This window comes from Sturnus vulgaris, chromosome 3 (genome assembly GCF_052056855.1).
Source record: "Sturnus vulgaris isolate bStuVul1 chromosome 3, bStuVul1.hap1, whole genome shotgun sequence".
In the NCBI taxonomy this organism is placed as follows: Eukaryota; Metazoa; Chordata; class Aves; order Passeriformes; family Sturnidae; genus Sturnus; species Sturnus vulgaris.
The window spans coordinates 50,188,127-50,206,930 of NC_142245.1; the positions used below are offsets into that span (position 1 = coordinate 50,188,127).

The 18,804-nt window shown below is 38.9% G+C and overlaps 1 protein-coding gene across 1 annotated transcript in view; it reads left to right on the plus strand.

Annotated features, from left to right (window-relative positions):
• Positions 1–833: 833 nt before the first annotated feature.
• The window catches only part of EPM2A (EPM2A glucan phosphatase, laforin), a 34,065-nt gene continuing 16,094 nt past the window's right edge, over positions 834–18,804 (plus strand). Inside the window, exons 1-2 of the mRNA XM_014893143.2 lie at positions 834–1,095; positions 12,378–12,552. Coding sequence (XP_014748629.1) covers positions 834–1,095; positions 12,378–12,552 — 437 coding nt within the window. The remainder of the gene's footprint in view (positions 1,096–12,377; positions 12,553–18,804) is intronic.

Below are 18,804 nucleotides of genomic sequence, written 5' to 3' on the forward strand. Positions count from 1 at the left end.
GGATTGCATTCTCTTCCTCAGTCTTTTTAAGTCCTGAGTATTGCTACACGTAGGAGTTGCCAAATTTTCCCCTTCTGGCTGTAAACAGAACGCGTGAATTGAACTCCAGATTTTTTCTAAAAAGCTTTCTAACCTCCCTCAGCATTTCACATTTCTTTTCTCACCACGACTGGCTGGCTGTCAGCGGGGAAGACACAAACATGATGAACACTAAAGCGTTATTTGCAGCCAGTCCTTGTTTGTAGCTGCACGTATGGCAGTTTTTAATGATGCATTTGCTGCGCTAAATTAAGCCTGGGCTCTTGGGAGTAATTGCGGTGGCTTCCTTCTTTAATGCAGCAATAATCCTTGTTAAAGTCAGCATACGTGACGCGTAGCCTTTGGCAACCAGGAGAGCTAGCGTTTAGCTGCGGAGAGGATTTTCCATCTCCACTTCAGGAGGCGATCGGGGGTCGGTGTTGTTTGAACTCCCAGCCGCTGCTTTCCGAGGGGAAGTTCCCTCGGCTACGTGCGTGCGGCAGCCAAGCGCCCGAAACAAGGCACCGGGAACAGCCCCGACCGAAGGAGGCACCGCGGGGCCAAGGAGCAGGGGCGGTGTCCGGGGCCGTGATCGGGGCAGGGACACCGTCCGGGGCATGGACACTGTCCGGGGCATGGACACTGTCCGGGGCATGGACACCGTCCGGGGCATGGACACTGTCTGGGGCGGTGTCCGGCCCCGGCGCTGGCGGAAGGGCGGGCCCGGGCAGCCCCCCAGCGGCGGCCGTGCTCCCGGCCGTGCTGCAGCAGCAGCAGAGCTCCTCGTCGAACCACGTCCTTAGTGCGGCAGTAAAATGCTGTTCCGCTTCGGCGTGGTGCTGCCCGCCCGGGTGACGGAGGGCGGCGCGGAGCTGCTGGTGGCCGGGTCGCGGCCGGAGCTGGGCGAGTGGGACCCGCGGCGCGCCGTGCCCATGAGGCGGGCGCGGCCGAGCGCCCCGCTGCCCGCCCAGGAGCCCGCGCTGTGGCTGGCGGAGGTGGCGCTGCCGGACGAGGACGCCGCCAGCCCCTTCTGGTACAAGTTCCTGCGGCGGGAGGGCGGCCACTTCCTCTGGGAAGGTAACGGAGGGGACCCCTCGCAGCCCGGCGCTCCCGCCGCAAGGACGTGCCGGCCCGGCCGGGAGGGGCGGTGCGAGCGCCGGCGGCTGAGGGAGGGCTCTGGCCGCTGTGCGCCCCGCCCGCTCCCTGCGCGGCCCCAGCGTGTCCCGCCGGCCGCGCCGTGTCCCGCTGGCAGGGCCGTGCCCAGCCGGGAGCTGCCGAGGCTCCGGCACGGCGGGGCCTGAGCTGTGCTTGCAGCTGGAGCCGCCCAGGCTGTCGGGGCGCGACGTGGGTTCTCGCAAACAAAAGTATTTTTTAACCGTGTGATGGAGGCGGGTGAATGCAGAAGGAGGCTGCCTTTCTAGGCTGGTAAAAGTTACTTGAAACAGTTTCATTCCCCCCACCCTTTACTTTAGGCATCCATTGTCATCATGTTTTGTTTTCTTTTCTTTCTTTCCCCAGAAGTACAGAACTCACGATTTCCTAGTATGCACTATGATGTGGGTTATTTTATTTCGCTAAGGTGAAATGTCATGATGGCATTTTCAGGCTGGTAAATATTATTATTGTGATTTCTCTAAAACACAGGGAGAAGTTCAAATACAGCTTTTCCAGTATTCTTGCTGTTTCAGTAATACTTCCACCGTGTTTTCCTCCTGCTTTGTGTTTTCAAACGTTGACTAACTCTAGTCAGTTTCCATGTGCTGTTCTAGTATATTTAAGTATCTTAGAAACAAGAGAACACTCAGACAATTGTCTGCTGAGTCAAATAAAGCTCTGAATATGCCTCCTGTTACTGAGGAATGGATCTGACCTGAAAGGAAGACAGATCACTTGGTAATTTGTGAGAATATTTTTTTAACTCATAGTATAATAATCCATGTACCAAAATAACACATTGTAGAGCAGTTGCTCTTCACCCATTTTAAGAATATGTACCACACTTCTGAACTGCCTTTCTGTCATGTAAACTAAGACATGCATGTTGTCATAACTGTTGTATTTGTTTGTCTTTCTTTATGCTAATAAAAGACTTTGTATTAATGCTACATTCACAGAAGTTTACATCATGAAGGACTATGTACATCATGCAGTTGTAATGGTTTTGTTTAGTAGCTAAAACAAATAGTATATTCTGCCTGTTTTAACCATGTTTTTCTCTTCCAGAATTGCAGGAAAAGTGAACTTAAGAAATAAAAATCTTTACATCTGTCAAAGGAAGCAGAATTGGGTCTCTTTGAAGGTGCCAAGTTGTACATAATATGACAATGATACTGGTATATAAAGCAGTTCTCACCACGCAGATTATAGAAATAATAGTAGAATTAGAAATAATTAGAATTTTAAAGAAATTGCAGAGAATAACTACCGAGAGTCAGTAGTTGTAAGGCTGATGGTTATTCTCTGGTTTGGACTTAGCGGTAGCTGAAATTCTTATCTGTTCCAGGGAGCACTTTTAGGAATTATAGTCAGAGTAATAAACATACTGTGTTTTGGCAGATTTGCAGTTTTAGGATTAACCTGGATGATATTTTGTTCTTATCATTGTGAATGCTTGGGAGTTTGAGCTCAGTGCTTAGCAGGAATGATAGAAAGCAAGCTGGCATATCATCTAAATGTAGAAGAGGTTTTTAATTAGTCATTCATATCAACTGTTTTTTCCTCAACTGATACTTACAGGAAAGCACAACCTTGCTTAAACCTCATGAAGGGAGCCTAAGGATGTTTTCTTACCCAATAACTGAGCAAACTTGAAGTTCTTTTAAATCTAATTTGTTTTAATATTTTTTGGGTTTTACTTTTTAGCTGTTGATCAATGAAAGTTCTGGCTATCATCTCTTTATTCTTACCAAAAAATCACAGCATGAAAAGACAACTCCCTTCCTAAAGAAAAAACAAATTTTTTTTGTGTTAAAAAAATGCTGTGCATTGTCTCTTTAGTATCCTGTGTGTTTAGAAATAAAATGTGCTTTGGGAAACATGTAGCACCTGTAGAACATCTGCAGTTCTGAAGACAAGTTTAAGAGGAAAGTGCAGAATGATACTTGCTCTAAGTTTCTAAGTTGAGGCATTCATCTGTAACCAGAGAAACTCTAGTCCAGTTATGGATGTCAGATGTTTACATATACTGGATGTTGAAATCATGTACTGTATTTAAGAAAGTTACTTCAGTTCTTTTATTAAGTCATGTATGTGTGTAAGAGTTCCATTGGCAGTGCATATGGTTTTTATAATAGCATAGTACTTACTGTATCATATATTTTGAGTACAAATTGCAGCCATTCCAATGCTGCAATGCTGTGGGGAAACTGAAAGATAAAAGTGAGGGTACTTATTTCTGTGGGCTAGAAGAGTCAAATTCACAGGCCAGTGTTCTGTGGCTTTTGGTTGGAAGCTTTCAGCAAGGCTTGGCCTGTGTGAGATTGGCTGGTTGTTGCTGGTGCCTGGAGGGAACAAGTTCTCCTCCCTAGGAGGGTGAAGTGGGAAGTGAGACTCCCCTGTGCTCCTGAAGAATCAGATACTTGCCTCTGCTGTCCCAGGGAGATGTTGCTGGTGTGTACCCAGGACCTGTCACTTAAAGCCATTGAGCGTTTCTGGCTCAGGTCACAGGAGCTGTGTGGGGTTTCTTCAGGGTTGGCACTTGCTTACCTGCTGTGAAAGCTGTCCAGGAGGGTTTGTGATGTGCTGTGGTATCTGTGGAAACAGGTTGGTTATGCTGAGCTTTAGGATCTGGGAATAGGTTTAGAAAAAAAACTAAATTAATGTATGTACCTTTTTTCCCCCAGCTGCGCCTGTGTCTGTGTACTTTGTTTTTGATGTTGATTCTTCAAAACTGGATGTAAACATCTCTCAACTCGGAAACTAAAAGTATTTTGTGCCTACTGTCAAAACTAAATAAATACAAGATGAAACTTATACTTCAATTTGTTTTTGTGAGTTTATGATGGAACACTTATCTGTGTCTTTATCCCCTTACTTTAATCTAAATAAACTGTAGGTATTAATCAAGAAATATGCAGCATAAAAGGACAGGGAATTCACTAGGACTATGCCCCAAACTATTTTGAGATGATGGAATACAAGCTGCTGACACTTTGTATTTTTGGGAAGGTGAGAAATAAGTTACACAAAATCCTACCTAAGCTTGTAGTACGTACATAAGCTTGTATTGTAAAATGTTGATCCTTTGTTGCTGAGAGAAACTGTGGATGCCCCTTCCTTGAAGTGTTGAAGGTCAGGTTGGATGGAGCCCTGAGCAGCCTGTCTACTGAAACGTGTCCCTGCCTGGGGAAGAGGGGGGAGGGTTGGAACTGGATGATCTTTAAGGCAATTTCCAACCCAAACCATTTTGTTATTCTGTGATTTTTGTGTAGCTCTTAATTTGGTGTAGATGGAGTTTGTTTGAAGCTTGACAGATAGAGTATCACCAGTGGAAGCTCAAAAGCAGGGTCAGTTGATATTCTAGTAATTTGTTCAGGTGAGCAGAACCTTAATCCTTCCAAAAAAACCCCATCTCTAATTTTGGGGAGGGAGGAGGAGAGAAAAGGAGGTGTATCTTTTGTAAGACAAAACAATACAATACAGTGCAATTTAGAAACAATTATGTTATTCAGCCTGTCATATGTTGGCCTTCCAACATTTCCAATTCATGCTCCTGTGAGTTTGTATAAACCAAGAGATCAGTACATTTATGGAGTAGTAAAGGTTTTCACATCATTGTAACACGATCAGTGAAAATATCAGAAATCAATTCTAATCATAGGTTTCAAGGGTTGAGCACCCAATTGGTTGAATACGTCGATGATATTTAAGCACGTTAAATTTTCATTTTTAAAATGTGTTGAAACTTCAAGCAATCTCACTTTTGGCTTCAGCTCTTTGAACAAAACAGGTATAATTTCTTAAAAGGAGGAGATTCTTTAAGGCACTATTAGGAGGTAGGGTGTAGTTGCCATTTGCACTGGAGAGATTGTAAGAGAATGAAAAATCCTGGGGCTAAGCCTTAGCAGGATACCCAAAATAAAAAGTCTTTTGAGGCCATACTAAGAAGTACCGTTGGATACAATGTTAATTTCTGTAACTGAGATCCATGGTTTTTTTTCTTTTTTTTCTCCAATGCTAATCTACAGATCCCCAAAATAGGTAGCAGTTCTATTATTAAAAACAAACAACCCCAGCAAACCCTGAAGAGTTATATTTCTTCATGGCTCGTTTAATGCAGATATTTCATGTAGTGCTGTTCCCACTGGGTGGTGCCATATTCCCTGTGTATTGCCAGTGGCTGCCTAGCATCTTGCAGCTACTTGCATGTTTCATTAGTATTTAGTGTAATCTGTTCTGCTTTTGAAAATAATCCAGGGTTTTACTTATTTTCCCAATCCCAGTCTTGTTCTGAAGTAGGTAGTGACTAGAAATGAACATAAAACACAAGTTATGTGATAGTTGAATAATTGTGCATTATAGGCATTTTGTTCCTGCAAAGCTATTCCTTTCTGGACAGAGTTAAATACCTTAAAACCTTTCAGATGTGACAAAACTTAATGACTAAAAGTGGATAACTTTGAATTCTTCAAACCAATACTTCTTTAATGAATGGAAAGAAACTTTGGTTACAAAGTGCAATAGCTCCTGGTGTTTTGTTCTTCAACCCCTTCAAGACATACATAGCATGCATTTTGGTGCAATTAAATGGCAGCAGGATTCTCATTATTTTCTTAATGCTTATCAGCATTAAGCAGCTTATACTGAGCAGACAACCAGACATCAGTAAAACAATGTAGAGTGGCCTATGTGAAACTGCAAAATTACAAGAATAAAAATAAATACATATACTTGCATTCCTCTGACTTTAGCAGGCATGTATTTTCCTACCTACAGAGATAATCAGAGGCCAGTTCTGATTTCTGTGAGAGTCAAATTAAAGCCTTTGTGGTTATAATGGCAAATTTACAAAAATGCATTGTTTATGCAAATCCTGTACTTACCATTTTTCCTGTCCCTCACTTCCAAGTGGTGGTAGCATGCAGTAGGGCTCAACAACTGATTTTCAATGGCAAGAAACACTGAGAAGGGATAAGTAACTGGGATGATGCTTTGGTTAAGGTGTTGCTGTGGTTGCTCTTTTGATGTAATTCATTTCACACAGTATCTCACAGGATCACACAGAATCACTGGGTTCCTGCCTTTTCTTCCAGTGTGATAAAAAGTAGCAACAATAGTAGACAGTACAGTAGAGAATGTCAAAGCAAATGGGAAGACTGTATTTGATTGTACATTTTGTTGCTATCAGCCATTTTTCTCTCATTTGTATTTCCTTTAGTCTTATTTCTACCATCTGTCAGAAAAGAAACTGTCTTTTACATGAGGGAAATTTCCTTTTAGTTGATTTTCTCTGACTTCATCATTAAACAGACATTTGGTGAAAATCTCAGTATGGTAGAAGTTCCCACTGAAAAACACCTAAGCCTGAACAAACCTGTAGAGAGAAAACATGTTTTGAAAGTTGCCTTTGAAAATTCTGATTTTCTTATATCTGATTAAAAATAAGAAAAGAAAAAAAAAAGCCATGGTGATTAACAGCATTAAGTGTTGAGAATGGCTTTCTTGTTAACTATTTTGTTTTAATTCTGGCATAATTTCAAGATACAATTCCATCAAAGAATTTTCTTAGGATATATGAATAGACTAAAAAGTCTCAAATTCAGCCTGGATTTTAATAGAATTAAAACTTTTTTCCATGGTTCTATGTAGCCATTCTACCAAAAGAGAAGTTGAAACAGTCTGCTTTAAGTCTGGTAGAATATAAGCATGTGGTGTATGATACAAATATTTTTCTTCTTTTTGGGTATCTCTACTTGGCTTGCAAATTTCTGAAAATCAAACCAGTTAAGAAGGAGTTACAAAACCTAGGTGTCACAAAGTAACAATTTTGCCTTACATTAATACTAAGTATTTAAGTAAAACAATAAATTAATCTGTCACTTACAGAACCTAAGGGGAAGATGATTTACTGACAGCAGAAAAAAATGGCATTAAAAATCAAGGTATGTTTTTCATAAGCATACGAGTAAGGCTTCATACATGGCATACAGAATTGGAGCTGTTTGTCTGAGCTGTAAAAATAAAGGGCTGCTACTGAGGGCTTTGCTGAGACTTGAGGAAGGTGGGACTCCAGAGCCTGTGTCAGACTCAAACTCTCAAAAACTTGACTTTGCTCAGTTCCAATGAGGGGAATTCAGCCTCCACTACCTCTGTTTTTTAAAGATCAATAGCAATTCAGTCTTGGCAAGATTGAGACAGATCCTATTTCAAAACAGCAGAGATTGAATTTTGTTCACAGGCAACAGGGAGACTTTTGTGACAATCTGGTGTGAAGGGTAAGTAAATTTGAATATTGTGAGTGTACTGAAGGAAGTTCAGTTAGAGTGATGTGTGATAAAAAGACTGCAGTAGCACATTCAGATAACTGAGAATTGTATCCAAAATAGGACTTGAGACTTCTTTGTTGTAATTTTGGTATAAAAGATAAGCAAGCTAGCAAAAATTTATTCTTTAAAATGCTTTATTTTGGAGAGGAGAATTTTTTGGGCTATGTTTTCTTTACTTCCTGTTCTACTACTATATATATTTTTAAAGACTTTTATTCCTTGACCCCTCCCTGTTTATCTGCCTGCAGAGTGCTTATAATATTAAACTCTTCCAGGGGAATTTCTAAGCATGAACTTAAGATACTCATTTACCTTGTTAAAGGACCTCATTTCATACAGCAAATGGAATTACTTAAAATATTTAGACATAGTTAAAATTTTGAATTGACAGAGTGTGCTGGTTCATGCAAAATTTATGACAAAGACTATAGGAGTTAGTTTGTGCTCTGACTGATTTGTGAGTAGGTGATCTGAAAATTACCTGGCTACTTGTGGTTTGTGGGTTGGTTAGTTAGTTTGTTAATGTGTTTCTCTAAGGTTATCGAAGTAGCCCTGTGGTTTTTAAAGAGGAAGCAGTGAACTGAGAAACGCCCTCCCCTTACTGGGGGTTTGGAGGTTTGGAAGTTGCATATCTGTGTTTTAGGGTCAGGCTAAGGTAGGGATGAGATACCCAGTGCCTTTATGGCTGCTGTTGTGCCCTAGAGTTCCTGCATACCTTCCCTTACACAATACAGAGCAGAAAAAATTAAATTTTGAGCAAGGTGTGCAACAAGCTGGTAACTGGGAGAGCAGTGGCTGAGCAGAGCCTTTGCTGCAAGGAGCTCTGCAGTGAGAGTGGGAGAGGCAGTCTTATTTTTTTCATTTATTCATGTGTTTTTTGTCCACCACTCTTAATGGTGAAAAGAAATTTCATTGACCCATATTTTGTTTATTATCTGTTAAGATCAAGCTGGTAATTACTCTTTTGTGCAATCTGTGTGTAGCTCTCTTCTGTGTCAAGGTGAGTCTGTGCTGTTGGCAAACTGTTGGATTATACTTCTTTCATCCCTACAGTACAGCTGTAATAAAGTAGTACTTGCAGGTTTTTCTGTGTTTTGTGGTCACGCCTCCTTAGATTGAATTTCAGAACATCCTCTTCTAGTCTCAGCTCTCCAGCAATTCCCTTTGTCAGTGGATTTTGTGCAAAACCATCTGCAGTACAAAGCAACAAGTGCAAAAGCAATGAAAAACTATAATTTAATTCCTATGAACTTATTTTAATCTTTTTCTTTCAGATAAGCATTTTTGCTGTGAAGAATCACAAAGATAGATTTTAAATAAAAAATATGGACCTTATTAAAGGAAAAAAAAAAGCTATCCTAGAAGTTAAACTAGGACATGTATATTCTAATAAACTCTTCCAAAATGAAGATCAGTACTATTTAAATATTTAACTTATCCCTTTTTATAGTTGAATTTTACATGTTTTCCGTTTATTGTGTATTGGCTTCCCAAAGATAAATAATTAAATCTATGTTTTGCCACTTGGAATATGAATAAAAACAAGATGAAGAAGAATACTGATATAGAAGTAGGTTTAGCTGTAAAACCATATATTTGCTATTGTGTGAGCCCTTTCTCAAAGGACATTTGTGTTTGTTTTCCTTTTTTTCAAATATGAGGAGTTGAATGAAACATTTGATGTTCTTAGCTTTATTATTGTCTCTGGGAGCAGAAAAGTAGAAATACTATAAAAATTGCATTGTTGTCTTATGGCATCCAAAATATTGTGGATTTCCTGTGACAAATTGTGCTAACAGAAGCATGATGTGGACTGGTAAAACAATTTTTTCTCATTTCAAAACTTCTTAAATGTATGTTGTGAAACAAACTGGTGAGAAGCACTTGTGTAATCATGTGGATGTTACCTGGGTAGTGAAACCTGATCTTTTTTGGTAATTGCAGATTTTCATAGTTCCCTTAAGAAGTGTAATGAATTCAGCTTTCTGAACACAAATCCACTTTGATCATACTGTTCCCTAAATTAGTATTTATTGAAGATGATAGCACTCTCTCCTTCCTGTGTGAAGCTATATTGTATGTGAATATATATGTATATGTTGAAAATATGTTGATGTACAATCTGTTGCACAGATGTCTTATTTCAGTAGGAAAGTTGTTTAATTCACAGATCAGTATACAACATAAGGAGTAGTAAAGAGCTAGGCAATTCTCATGAAATATGATATGAACATAAGCTGCTCCTGTTTACCTAAAATTGAAGGCAAACCAGAACCGTACCTTTTAAGATTTAGGTTTGACTGTAAGCCACAGCAGGAAGGCTGAGGCTGAGTGGTGCAGAAAAATCAACAGCATAAATATTGATTACAGAAGAAAGTGTTTCAGAATGAGATTTGACCAAACCTGTTTGAGGGAAAAATAAAATAAACATCGGATGGCAGCTTACTCTAGTCCCCATTTTTGTATGTGGTTGTAGGCTATTTAAAGGAATTAATGATGGTGAAGGTGATAAGGTTACAAGGCAAGGAGGTTGCAGCACTTAAGAAGGCAGAGAGAAGGAGGAAGGTTATAGAGAAGGAAGGAAGGCAAAAAAGGGACAAGAAGGGAGAAGGATGATGATCTGTAAAACTGGCAGGTAGCAGAAGTGCACACACCTCAAGCAGCAGCAGTTGGAAATGGGGCAGTAGGAAGCACATGGTGGGTACCTGCGTACAAGGAAACACAGGGCTGGGAGTAGCAAAAAAGCCAGAAATCCTGAGAACATAGAGTTCAAAACTGCCAAAGGGTGCAGTGAGGGCTGGCAGCTCCCTGGGGACTGCAGGGACGCCCCATGGGACTGACAGTCAGGAGCAGGCAGCCAGGGGCACGAGGGCAGCTCCAGCCCTGAGCATCAAGCATCTCCCTGGGGACAGCCTGAGGCTGGGACAGGACATGGATCCGTGAGCATGTGGGGGTCAGGGTCAGACACAGCCTTGTGATGGCAGGGCATGGCCACAGTGATGTGCATCACTGCAAACAGTTGTTGGGAGAGTAGAATGGGGAAGGCAAGATGTGCTGTTCGTGGCTGTGTTTTGCTGAATGCATGAAGTCATTAATTAAAAGTTATAAACATCCATAGATTGTGTTACACTGTTGTATTTGTTGATGTATGCTGTTGTCTTCTCATATTGTTTAAAAGTGGTAAGAATATGTAAATAATTAGGAACGTGAGATAAAAATCCAGTGGCAAGATATGTAGCTTCTGAAACTCTACTGATCTTGCTTACCTTATTCATAATCAAAATAATAATAAAAACTGCCATGCATAACTGCTCAGCAGTGTGAAAGAGAAAATAGTTTTCCGCCTCATATTTTATTTTTCATTTGGTAAATAATAATACTTCACAATTATGATAAAATGGCCTGCATGTCATCTGGAAATAAGGAGATGGTTTGAGCTTTCCTCTTAAATGTTATTCTTACTCTCTAATCATTGCATTAATATATCTCCCAAAATGCTCTTGCTCTAGCAAATTTCCCTAGCTGTGATGCTTAAAACTGGTCATGAATTTACATGCAATGTGAAATTGAAGATATTCCTTTGGGCATAATTTTTCTCAGAAATATTTTAACATCATTAATAATGTATAAGTGTAACAGGCTTAAGCAAGCCATAGACTAGGTCACTTCTGATCTGCACGATAATTATTCCTACATGGCAATTAGTATTACAGTAAGTATGTAAAAATGGTGGGGGTGGGGAGAATGTATATGTACTGTATTTTTGGAGGCCAGATAACCTTTTGATTGATGACACGACCCATTTCAGTTCAAGTTACTTACTCTGGCATGGTATTAAAAACCGGGTCTGTGACTAAAGCTCACATCACTGCTGTAAGAGAAGAGGGGGTAATGAATATTAGAGGAAAATCGTAAGAAAAAGTATCTTACTTTAAAGTAGGCCATTTAAGGTAGTTGTAGTCATTCACCATTGCAATTGTGACCGCCTCTCTGTGGGTCACTTTGGGCAACTTCTGCTGTGTATGAACAGACTCCCAAAGTGAGACATGCATTTGAAGACAACAAAGTGAGTGTTGGTCAGTCCGCAAATGTAAAAGACAGAGAGGGTTTAATGAACTCCTTGGCTAGATACCTGTATGTGTCTGGTCTGCAACAGGAATCTGAAGAGTCCTTGCTGGCCAGGCAGTTGTGAATGAGGTGGAAGAGGGCCACCCTTCTTTGCCCCTTTAAACAAGTCTGCCTTGTTTCGAGGTTGCTGTCTGCCACCTTCTCTGGGCTTTGATGCCTTTCCACATTGATGTTTTTCCTCTTGAATCCTTAAGCTGGTAACAAATCCTGTAACCAGTCCTTCTTTTTTTGTGGTTTACCTTTCTGAGCATACATGCCTGTCCTCTGAACTTTCTCTGAGGTCTTCCCTATATCTTGGCAACGTCCATAGAAGTCAGCCTGAACCGAGGTCAGGTTGCCGTGGCATGTCTGAGACACAGCAAGATTGATACCCTAGAGAGAGGTCACTGAGCAAGAATATGAAACACTGAGGTCACATACTGTGAGACATCAAATGAGGAATTTAAATTACATTAATTATTCCTTAAATTTTAAGTGATGTAGGAGTTTTTAATATTGTGGGGGTTTTAAAGTAAATAATTAAATTAAAATACATTTACAAAAATAATCTACAAAATTTTATTTTAGTGCTGAACATTCACTTTTTGGCAGTGCTTCTGTTGCCACTATTTCAGTTGTTAATAATCCAGTTTGAAGAAGCAGGAAGCACCACTCCTGGCCTTGAACGCTCAGTTCAAATCTCCCCACAGTTTTTTTTTTAAGATTATCCAGATGCAGATCCTGCAACTGTCCTTTCTTCTGTTCTAGGTAATGGGCCCCACCATGATAGAAGTTCTGTTTTCAACCAGAGCAACATAGTAGATGGAGTTTACTGCCTCCCAATAGCACACTGGATTGAAGTCTCTGGACATACTGATGAGATGAAACACACAACCGATTTCTATTTTAATATTGCAGGACATCAAGCTATCCATTACTCCAGGTAAAAATGTGCAGCGCTTGGCTGGTGTCAGATGTTTCAAACAGAAAACCTTAACTGGCATATCTGAAAACTGCATTTGAGTAGTGAATGTTTGTATGTATGTAACAGTAAACTTTAACAAAGATTCAGAACCTCTTTGCAATTAAGTATCAGCTTAGCAGATCCTAAATTCAAGGATACCTGTACCCTGTACAGGTCTGTTATGTTACATCACATCTGAAAAAGTTTTGTGGCAATTTTTGGATAGTCATTTTCAAATGCTTGTCTATACACACGTGTAAAATTGCATGTATGTTATATGTTTCGTTTGGGATAATTGTACTGAAGAATATGTCCTGGGAAACAAAAATAATATAATCCAGCACCAGAACTTACTGGTGATATGTTGTCACTCGTATGGTAGCCACTGCAATTAGTGACAACTGCTTTTGATGACTTCCAGTTCTGGGCATGTATTTAACAAAGTAATAAAACTTAGACAAGCCTTAAAATGTTTATACTCCGTAGTGTTCGCTTGAGTCCACTGTCCTACCGGTGAAGCATCCTGGCTTGTATTAGGAGACAGTAAAGGTCAAGGAGGGCATCCACCCTTTAGGGCTGCAGGTAAAGGACAAGCTGTATTTAGAACAAAAGGCTGAGCACTGGTGGTTAACAAAGTGGCACTGAGGAATTTGGGACCCTGTGTAGCTTTTTTCCCCATCTCCAGTCAATGATACAGCAGGATGTTTGTGAGTTGATAATAGTTGTGTGAATGCTGGCAGTCCTGATCTGCCACAAGCATTACAGAGCAGTTAGTTATCCCAAAGGGATATGCATTTTTTAAGGAAATCAAACCACCGTATACTTCCATTAGGCTTAGCATTGTTTTGTGTGAAGTTTTCCAGACCACTTTATCAGCTACACCAAACTCACCATCTTGTCTCCTCTTTGTTCTCTTTATCTCCACCCTCTCACAGGGTGGGAAGAGGAATTGTCTTTTCCTCATTAGACTTGCAGTGTGTGAGGGAAAGATTTCTTCCCCTTGGTATCTTTTGGAATAGCATGGATTCATAAACACTGTCAGGCACATGTAGGTATTAGTGGGACCTTTTCCCTGAGACCTCCTCAAGTTACATTGTACACCTGATAGATTACACTGTTATGTGGATCTTAAACATCTGTTTCCAGCATCCTATCAGAGTAAAGATCTTGTTTATTCCAAAGTACAGATTTGTCAATCCCAAATAATCTTTGTTTGGCAGAGAAATTTCTTGAGAGAGAAGAACAGCTGTCAGAAAGTGAATATCTAAGTACCAAAGGCTAAGTTATCTTCCTTTCCAGAGGCAGCAGTGATCCATTTAATGCTGCCTTATCTGCATGACTACGTGTTTCAAAGATTAGGTAAAAAGCTGCAGATACTGCTAGAGAATATTTGAAGAAAATTTTCTGAGCTATGTAGTCTTTTGCAGATGAGGATCTTCTCCTTCATTCCTTTCTCACACACACGTACCTTCCTTGAAAGGCAACCTTATATCTACATCTTAGTAATTCTTATCTCATTTCTTTGAGCTATATTAAGTAAGCATACTCTGTAACATACTCGTGTCACATAATTACTTCTAATACTTTGAAGATATTCCGCCTAAATGTTTTTTTAATTATTAACAGTTGGGGGTGGATTCACCATTCTGCTGGTTATAATAAAGCAGCCCAAAAAATACTAGCTATTTTAGATTTTGTTGTTGTTGTTGGCAAAGCAGCTGAAGTGAGCTGATAGAAATGCCTTTATTTTGCAATGGATTTATTGATTCAGAGGTGTACTATGATTAATCTAATAAATACATTTTAAAAAATACCTATATGCCCCCTATCCTCCCCAAAGCAAAAAAGCAACAAAGCAAACAGAAGCAAAAAGACAGTCCCTCTGCTTTTACAGTTAAATCTCAGAGTATGAGCAGATCATGGTTTTCCTGCTAAGATTACTTTTTTCCATGCTGTAGTGAAGGCAGCAGTGGGAGCATTATGACCACAAATTCTGAGTCCTGTCACCATTTGTAAGATCTTTACAGGGTGGTGGAGGCTGGAAAGAAGTGATTCATCAATGAAAACTTTTGATGTGAGCCCATCCTCTATGTTAGTCCACTTAATAGAGCTGCCATGTGTGACTTAATTAGAAAGGAAGGTTTTCCTCTGTCAAAGGGGCTTCTCATATGAGCCTTAGCAATGATTTTATTTATCCTCTGTTGAATCACAATTACAAACAGTTGCTCTGAGCTTTGCTGCCATCTTGCTTCTTCATAAAACACGAGCTTCTGCTTTAAATGGGCTGCAGCAGGATGAGAAGAGCCTGCTTCTGGCTGAGGCTAACAACAACGCTCTGAGGAATCAGATTTTTCTTATTTAATATAGATATATTACTCATAATTTAGTAAACTTACATTTATACTTCTATTTAGAGAACTCATTTTGTGTTGGTCATTCAGGTAGGAGAGTATATCATGTGGTTTTTAAGCACAGCAGGATTTGAACTAATTTATTCTAAATGTGAAATTGAGCTTTCCCACAGCTACGAGTCATGACTGACACCTCCATGGCATTAGTATTCACTTGGTTTGGAGATGTAATGATACCTTTAACCAAAATCTGATTCAGGGGGAAAAAAACCAAAAAGAACAACAAAAACAAAACAAACCAATCAGTTTCTCTTTTGTGTTAGATATTACTGCAATAAGATGGCTTCAAATTGCAGGAGAATTCACTTAGAATGCAGTAATTTTCCAAAGTAAATTAGAGTTATTGTAGTCTTTTCTGGGAGAAGATGACTTCAGAAAATTTGTTAATCTGGGCCATATTATCCCTGTTTCAGTTCCATTTGTGAAAGGTGGAAGTTCCTATTTTGTACATATATACCTTAAGTATAACTTATATTATAAGGTATATATATATATAAACCTTATTATAAGTAAGTATACCTTATTATTTATATAAAAACATCTGCATTTCTCAGAAAGAAAGGCATTACATAAGAGCAAAAGAGGGAGTGACACCTGAAATTACAAAATCCTTAAATAGTATGTTGAAGACAATGATGCTTGTTGGCAGAATTAGGTGCTATGGAAATGAATATCTCTGAAAGGAAAAGCCATCTAGTTAGTTTCCTATTTTCAGACTAATTTTAGGTGTGTGCTTTTTGTGAGTCATATTTCTTAAATCTGACAAAAGAAAATAATTTTTACATGTTTTGTATGTAAAATGCAGATAAACTGGAATGCATAAGTGAATTCCTGAGACAATAATCATAGCTAATCTAGAACTGTGGTATTGTATGGCTGTTAAACATTTTGGAGGAAAATGCAGAACTAGCAATCCACAATCAGGGAAGTCACTACATGAAAGTAGCCTTGGGTCCTGACAACAATTTGTTGACATACAGATTTCTTTAGTACCTTTTCTGGCGAAAAAAAATATTTTATATATATATATAGGTCATTAAATACTAATATTTCATGTTTATGGAGCGATTGGGAAGTTGACAGAGGTGTTGCTATCATCAGTGTTTTTTTCTCTAAGACGAAATTAGGGTAATGATAAAAGAAAATTGACTCCAATACTTGGAAATGTTATTTTTGTTTCTCAGTGGTTGCAAATAAAACACAACGTACGATGTAGTATTTACAAATGTTTTATGGCTTGTGGGTAAAACAGTTTCCCACAACAGTGCCAGTAATATAGTTTATAGCCTAAGTTAGGTGTTGAATGGAAATGATCAGGAGAGTCACATAGATGTGTATTCCTGTTAATGTAGATAGGTGAGTGAATGAAGAATGATCCAGGCCAAAATAGAGATGCTTCTTTTTTACCTTTTGGAGGCACTAGAGCAGTATTTTGCTGATTTAGCACAGAATTTCTTTCTATGGGAAAGATGAGCATTTACTTGATTGATATGCATCTTTAATTAGGTGGAAAACAAGAAGTTGGTTGAGTGTATTTGGTTCAATATGAAATTAGAATTACCTTGAAAAAAATACAAGAGAGAGCACTTTTTTTTAGTCTTTAATTTCTATTTTTACTGGTTGTAATTAATTCACAAAATAAAATACCTTTTTGTTTTAAATGTAATTCTTAGTTATTTTTTATTACTGAATTATAAAAAAGGCTTTAAAGAATAAGCTGTCACAAAAACTCCCTAGAGGGCAGTGACCTGGGCTACTGCAATAGAAAGCTGCACTGATATTTTATGCCTACATTATGAATTAAGAAAAGAGGTGATCTACAAAGATTACCATAATTAACATTAAAATCTGAGAGTTAACTGTCCCCTGTGCCTAGAGAATGCTCGTGATATTAGAGAAAAGAATAAGAAATAATGAGCTCTGGAACAAAATTCATTGGTTGTATTCTAGTAAAATAGTCCTGATCAAAAGGACTTAACATCAATAAGAGTTCATCCTTTGATTTCAGAACTTGGGGCTCTAACTGTAAAGTTGTTTGGTAATTTTATACATTAAGTAATGAAAATATTCTAAGCACATTTTTTGATATGTTTATCCCATAAACTAGGATATCTGACTACTCCTTTGAATATTGTTTTATTGTACTGAGCTGCAGCCTGAAACTAATAAAAACTGGAACCATTGTTTACTTACCAGTGGGAATCACCTTTTATAGAATGGTTTAAAGGTTAATTCTGTTTTTTGTCCTTTGTGTGTCTTCATTTTTTTTTCTACATCACTCCCAACAATTCTGTGTCATTCTGGGAGAAAAAGAACAGAAGGAAGATTGGGAACCCTCCATGGAAAGACCTGGAGGAGTAAATGCAATTCTATTTTTCTCTGTGGGATATAACAGAAAAATGTTGATAGTCCAGTAAGTATGAATTTTATGTGGGGTATCACTGTTAGGGAGTAGAAACTATTGTTCCTTCTAATTTCCCTCTGTGTTTTACTGTGTCTCCCTGCCGCTTGTCCATATTTCTTCTGAGGGTTTTCAGCCCTTTTTCCTGCCTCTTTACTCTTTAACATTCAGGCTGTCAGCGAGGGAGTAAAGTTCTGTCTCCATTGGAAAGCAATTTGCTGCTGTTGCTGGCTGTGAATGAAATTGACTGAGATTGTGAAATCCTGGGCAATTTAGCTCACAGCTGGGATGACAAGAAAGGGGCAGCATCACTCTCTCTTTGAAGATGATGTTCCAGTTGTCTTGCAGATATTTATTTCCTCCTAGCTTTTACATGCATTTATTAGGTGCTGGGTAATTGCTGGCATTTCTTAATACAGTTTATCAAAAGATAGCAGAACTCTTTCTGAAAAGCAGAGATTGTGTACACATCCTTATTGCTATTTAGCTTACCAGGAAGGAGTGAATTCAGATTGCTGGTTGCTGTTGGAAAAACTTCACTAACGCAACTCCATGAGTTACACCTGGTGAACCTGTTGAACCAGGGATGTGTGTTTGCAGAGTAAACCCTCTCTGCCTCCCCATCCTTTGATTTTTTTGCAGGCACAGCTGCTAGGGCAGATTGGCCCAGCCAGCCTGAGGCTGACTCTTACAGAAAAAAAGTCTAAGAGCAACAGAGTTTTTAGTCCCCAAATGTGAAAAGTGATGCTATCAGATGTTTTATTACCACCAGCTGGTTTGGTGTTTACTTACTTGCTCAGTATATACTATATTTCTGAAACAGGTGATCTGAAAGTCAAAAAATCTGAAATAAACAACTGCATGGTTATTTAAAATGAAATGGGAAAATCATTAAAGATACTTCGTTTGAAACATTAGCAAGCCGTAGTTATTAAGTTATGAATTCTACCTCCATCTTCAATAATTTTTGTAAAAGCTGAGTAAATTCAAGTTTTCATGCTTAAATGCTCTAGATATTTACAAGATAATTTTAAAAATGTGCCTCCATATGAAAATATGGAGAGTCCTACTTAAAGGATAACATTTTTTTTTATTAGAAAGGAAACTGGAATATAGCTCTAGTTCCTTTGAAGTGTTTCTCAGAAACGTAAGTATTTTATTTCCCAAGAGTAGAGATTATAAAATTGTTGCTGTTTTCTCATATATAATTTTCTCTCTGTGAGAAAAAAAAAACCAACAAAGAAATGAACTGCATTTGTCTTCCCAGGGAACATATTAAGAGGCTGAACTGAAAATCTCCTGTTCCCTCCTTTAATGCTTGTACTTTGGGAAATTTAATTTCAGGGAGTCAGGTACATAATCCCTGCTGTTGTTCAGAAGTTTAATGTGTGTCCTCCCATGAACTGTGATAAAAATTGA